This window comes from Triplophysa rosa, linkage group LG2 (assembly GCF_024868665.1).
Source record: "Triplophysa rosa linkage group LG2, Trosa_1v2, whole genome shotgun sequence".
Taxonomy (NCBI): domain Eukaryota; kingdom Metazoa; phylum Chordata; class Actinopteri; order Cypriniformes; family Nemacheilidae; genus Triplophysa; species Triplophysa rosa.
In genome coordinates this window covers 35,787,250-35,793,249 of record NC_079891.1, presented here as the reverse complement: position 1 = coordinate 35,793,249, position 6,000 = coordinate 35,787,250, and the positions used below count along the sequence as shown (strand labels likewise).

General features: G+C 42.9%; 1 protein-coding gene across 1 annotated transcript in view; it reads right to left on the bottom strand.

Annotated features, from left to right (window-relative positions):
• The window catches only part of lmbrd2a (LMBR1 domain containing 2a), a 9,120-nt gene extending 4,556 nt beyond the window's left edge, over positions 1–4,564 (bottom strand). Inside the window, exons 1-12 of the mRNA XM_057353292.1 lie at positions 4,347–4,564; positions 3,432–3,664; positions 3,242–3,345; positions 3,022–3,120; positions 2,679–2,846; positions 2,376–2,586; positions 2,219–2,293; positions 2,023–2,136; positions 822–1,008; positions 544–725; positions 210–343; positions 22–127 (exon numbers count right to left, since the gene is read on the bottom strand). Coding sequence (XP_057209275.1) covers positions 22–127; positions 210–343; positions 544–725; positions 822–1,008; positions 2,023–2,136; positions 2,219–2,293; positions 2,376–2,586; positions 2,679–2,846; positions 3,022–3,120; positions 3,242–3,345; positions 3,432–3,605 — 1,554 coding nt within the window. The 5' untranslated portion in view covers positions 3,606–3,664; positions 4,347–4,564. The remainder of the gene's footprint in view (positions 1–21; positions 128–209; positions 344–543; positions 726–821; positions 1,009–2,022; positions 2,137–2,218; positions 2,294–2,375; positions 2,587–2,678; positions 2,847–3,021; positions 3,121–3,241; positions 3,346–3,431; positions 3,665–4,346) is intronic.
• Between the last annotated feature and the right edge of the window lie 1,436 nt (positions 4,565–6,000).

Sequence of the window (6,000 nt, the reverse complement as noted above, 5' to 3'; positions counted from 1 at the left end):
GCGCGAGTTTGTGTGTCTTACTGAATTGTACGCTGTTTGTTGTCTCTGCTGGTGTGAGATGGTGGAGTCCATATGAATCACTCCCAGAAAATTCAGACACAGCGGAGGAGTCAAGCGACAAAACAACCTGCAGAACAAACACAATTACACACAGAGTTGTGATGCGACTCTACCTGAAATCACAGATGTTTTGTTTGTGTGTGTCATACATTCCGCTGAACTGCAGGCTGTAAGCGTCCGTCTGGTGATGAGGAGCCAGATAATAATAGTTAAAAACTCGGATTCTGAACACAGTGGAGTAGACGCAGTAACACAGGAAGAATATAGTGACAAAACACGCCATCTGGTGGACGGAAGAAAAAACAAAACACTTATTTAAAAGGTTTCTTTAAAGTGAATGCACAAAATTAAGCATTTGATGTCAAAGTTCTGTTTAAAAAAACATGTCTTTACCGGATTCTCATTGGATAAACAGACCTGTGCCATGTTGACCAATCAGCGTGCCTGTGTGAATGACACTGTGGTCATGTGACACTCCCTCACCTCAATGTAAACGTAATTGTAGTCTCTCTCTGCGAGTTGGATGAAGACGGCGAAGAGCGACAGGACGGGCTGTGTGCTGAAGAAGGTACATTCAGACCATACCACCGCTGCCGAGAACACACACAACACCACCGCCAGAACACGATAACACCAGCGCCGGAACACACACTCCCAGTACCACTCTACACACACACACAGACAGAGAGAGAGAGAGGTTTTGACTCTCACGAGTGCTCATGTACATGATAAGAAGTCTTGTCATGTGACCGTTTCCTCACCCACAGCAGGCGTGTACAGATATCTGCTGATCCATCCCGACGGTTCTGCTGATGACGGGAAGCTGTGACTGAACTGATGGGTGGAGCTCGTCTCATTTTGGGCCACATCCTCTAAATGAAATGCTTCGTCCAATAGAATCTGCCACTGAACGTGAGTGCGGTTATGCCGCTGAACCGCATAAATCACCTGACACGTAAGACAGTGCTTTTGTTTGACAGGGTCACATTACACGCTTTAAAGTCACCATGATACGGAAGTTGCGATTGACTTCTTTTCCGTATCGTGACGTGTATCCGAGTGAAACGGCTTCTGAAATTTGAAAAAAATTGTAGGGTGGGGCTTTAATTTTTAATTCTTGATTGGTTTGTTGTAAGTTGGGCCTGGAGGGGAGGGCTAAAAATGGCTGGCCATTGGACAGTGAGTATAGTTCCTCTTTTTTGTTGCTGACGTCATGTGGTGAAGAGTTGTTGTTGAGAGGGGGAGGAGCTTCATGTTTTTGAGTAAAGATTACAAGCGCAAATGAATTTAAAAATGAAAATAATGGTGTGCAGGTATAAATCATTTATAATAGTCACTGCAACACTGTGTAAAACACTTCGATTGTTCCTGTTTGATTTCATGGTGACTTTAAAATGTTATATTTTTATAACAGTCTTAATAGGACAGTTCCCCCCAAAATGAAAATTCTGTCATCGTTTACTCACTAAACCTGTATAAATGTATTTGTTCTGTTAAACACAAAGAAAGATATTTGTAAGAATGTTAGCAATTTTCAGTTCCGTGACATCATCCACTACCATAGTAGGAAAAAAAATACTGTATATATTTTTTGTTTTGTTGAACACAAAGTGAGATATTTTGAAGAATTTGGGAACACAAACAGTTCTGGGGCACCTTTGACTGCGATTTAATTTTTCAATGATGTCACAGAATGTAAAATTGCTAACATTCTTCCAAATATCTTTCTCTGTATTCATCAGAACCAAGTAATTTAAACCGGTATGAAATGACATGAGCAAATGATGACAGAACTGTCACTTTAAAGTCTTTTTGTAGTTGTTCATAACCATTTTCAACCTGAACTGCTGCTTTTGTAACTGCCGTCCCATATATAACATAACAATCCCATGTATACATCAAAAACATGTTTCACCGGACACGAGCAAAAGTGTAAGTGTGACTTGCATGTGGATTGTTTACCCGTTTATGAAGTTTGACTAAACTCTTTTTACTAGGGTAAGGATTTCCCTTATCATCAAAGTCTTCATAGTCGTCCATGTTTCGGTTCATCTTCTCCTGATATTCTACAGGACACTGATGATGACACACGGCTTGTGTTACGCGCAATCTCACAGGTAACAGGTAAGATGCACATGACAGAAAAGAGCCCACTTGCCTTCTTCAGGATAGTATCGATGCATTTTCTCAGAGGATGATTGTATTTGATGGTCTCACTGACCGTTCTGACATCCTGTGAATGAGACGTCATGTTATATTCACGTCACGTTCAGAAACGATGCTACTGACAACATCTTCAACGGAGAACTCCTCACCTCCATCACATCTTCCAGGTTTTCCTCGGCATCCGCTTTCTCCGTCATCAGTTTCGCCGCTTTGAAATACGTCTTTGTCTGCAGATGCCCGTGGCACGACGCCCTCCAATAAGAGCGCGGGATTTCCACCAAGCCGTATCCTAGCAACAGCACCAGCAGGAACAGACCCCAGGTATTGGCTGCCGTAATGCCGATGGTCCGCAAGTCATACCTGCAGCACGCATGAGATACACCAACAGTCTGAGCGCATTCTGTCGAGTGTTTTGATTGGTTGAAAGGTAAAGAAGGGGGTGGGACACAAACCAGGAGAGGTGCCACTGCGGACTGACGGCGACGTAGATGAGCAGAGAGCAGAAGATGAGCAGGTAGGTGCCGTAATAGATGGCGTTTTCTATGAGCGCCGTTTTGATCTTCCCCGAGATGGAGAATCCTCCCGAACGTGCGTACGACTGCATGAAGGGAATTAACAGCCTGTGTGCGTGCGTGCGTGCGTGCGTGCGTGCAAACAACAACACTCGTTGTCAAAGCAATGTCCATATTGCAGAATAAAAAACATCAATGGCGTGTTAAACATCACAGAAATATGCTTCTCTGATACAGTGCGGTATGGATATCTTGTTCTAGGAATGTTCTATTTGTCTCATACCAGGTGAGGAACTGTGATGTCCAGTACACAACCCTCCAGAACACCGGCAGAATTCCATCTGGGACGTAACTCCACGGTTTGAAACACGTCTTCGGCACTCTACAGTCAGTTGAGAAGTTAATATTTGACTAGATGAACACGGTGTGGAGTGAACACGAAACTCCCAACAGCACACTCACACGCATACGTACAAAAGGCCGAAGCACACGTCTTTTCTTACCCTTGTGTTGGAAGCACTGAAGAGTTGGAGGAGTTATCGGGACTGAAAGTGTCGCTGGCCTTCGGATGCACCCGATTATCAATCTTACACTGGTTATAGATCGTCTGTGGATTACAGCAACACGTCTCAGGGAGGTGAGAAGGAAAGACGTGCATGGAGCTTCTTTTCTTTGTAGACAACATTTACTTACTGTGGTGACGTCCAGCGGGAGGATGAAGACGATGAGGAAACACAGGAACCAGGCGAGGAGGGTGGCGAACAGAACCATCCTGTGCTGTCTGCGGAAATCTCCATAGCGATGGAGTAGGAAGAGAGCGAGGAAGAAGACCACCACGACCTCCAGCGCGAGAGCCGCTCCGCTCATCCTGACCCGGCCGCTGTTTCTCTCTCACGCGGGCAAAACGCACACCATCAACACGGGCTCTGTGTGAACACAACAACAGCGAAACACACAGTTATGTGACCTGAGATATAAGCCACGTGACTCCATAAAGGCGCATAAATAATGAACGAACGTCACTGTAAAGCTGCTTTCAAACAATATCTATAGAATAAAGGCATCGTGTATACCAAGTTATTAAAAGACCAAAACACCCCGATCAGAATAGAAGCAGTAGTCAAAAAAAGCACTTCGTGTTGTTCGATATATGTAAACGGAATATATGTTTTAAATTCATTAGTAGCTGTAAAAAGCGATTAAACTGTTTAAACTTAATACCATCCTGGAGCCGGATTTTGAAACAGTTGAAACAGGATGGGTTTGAAATAACGTTAGCAGTGAAAACGCTTTATACTGCTGGATAATGATTCATTTCATGACACGTAGTTATTGCGTAAATAAAAGCAGCCTGTGGCCAAAAGCTGTTCGACTTCGTACGGCACCGCGCAGACCGATCGGCGCATGACATCAAGATGCCGCGAGAACTAGTCAAATGCCTACGAAGAAGCCTGTTCCCGCGATATTTTGATGGGCCTGCGCAGCGCCGCGTGACGTGAGCACACATAAAAGCCTCGCTGTCACAGCTACCGGAGAACGACTTCAGCGCTACAGTTCATGTCCTGATCGCCTGTTACATGTTTTAGAAAACCACGGACGATAACTCACGTGTAAATACAGACTCTGCGCTATCTCGAGAAAGTCTTCGGGTCCGGTTTATGAGAATAATCACATCTCGTGGTGTAAATTAAGCAGCCCGTGATATTTGTGTACAGAACCTCTAGACGAGACACGTAACCGAGCGGAGCACTTCCTGTTCGCGCGGTTCATCACGGGATCTGTAGTTTTACGTGACGCAGGCTTTTCCTTTTTTACTCATCGCGTCAGTAACATAAATCACTGTTTGTTCCGTAAGATCCCGTCATTTTTTTATGCCACTAAAACACGTAGGCCCGGTTTCACATGTTTAAAACTAGTCCCAGATTGAAATGAATGTTTGACCGGTCTTAACTCAATACAACATGCCCAGAAATATCTTAAAGTAAACCAGTGCTATTGTTTTGTCTCAAGATGCACACCAGTCATGTATTTTTCTAAGGCATTTTTATAAAAGCCACATAAATATCTTAATTCAACTAAGGCTTAGAACTAATCCGTGTCTGTGAAACCGGCCAGTAGTGAAAAAACCACACGAGTAGCCAGAAAAATATACTGTGTTATTAGGTAAAAAGATAAATAATAAATGAAGAGTTTGGTTCCAAAATGAGATACATTTTCAAAATTCATGTTTTTTATTATGTTATAATGTGAATTTATTGTGTTAGTTAGCTGTATTTGTTTAGTTATTATGGCTTAAATCAAATCAAACCAACTGCAGTTTGATTGGAATTCATTGGAATGCACAATAAAAAAACATGATTTTTGAAAAGAAATTCAAATTTGGAACCAAACTCTTCAAATAATCAACATTACTTACGTCCGTATACCTCAATAATTCTTGTGAAACAACTTGGACACGTGGTTTCTTGCACTGGAATCCTGTAAAACATTGTTTTGATGAATTAGATTCGCAGGTCCTGTCTAGAGGTTCAGAAAGGCCCAGGCTGAGAGATCTTCTGCCCACAATGATCCCATCAGGTGAACACGCACCGTCCAGTCCTCCAGCAAACACCGAGCCATCACATTCAAACTCAGGTTCTCCAGTAACCTCCCAGTCATCATACTCTGGGTTCCCAACACAGTCCAGCAGCACTGAGGCCATCACATCCAGACACTGGATCCAGTCCTGAACGTTCACACCTGGTACCTCCATCTTCATTGATATTATATGTACAGTATATGCGCATCGTGCAGGCTGTAGAATGTGTGTAACAGGTGTGACGGTGCTTAGAAAAGCCGTCTGTGTCCTCTGATCTTAAACCCTTTAATAGCAGACAACATAAGGCTCTTTATGGTTGTAAGAGAAGATCGTTGTTTACTGTCTTTTTCTCATTTACTTTACTATGGTGAAATCATGGTATTAGATGACATGCATGTCTGTGTTTTGGATGCTCTGACGGACAGAAACCAGTAGAACACCATTAACTCCTATTGACATATAAGACACACTACATAAGGGAATTGTACTGGTTTTAAATGTTCATTTATGCATTTCGCAGACGCTTTTATCCAAAGCGACTTACATTGCATTATATACTATACATTTGTTTTTTTAAGTACAGTATGTGTTTTAACTGCTGATGGGTAATGAAGGGATTTGTATTGAAAACCATTGGAATGTCTGTTGTCCACTGGGTGGCGCTATTGGACATTTTGTCTTCAT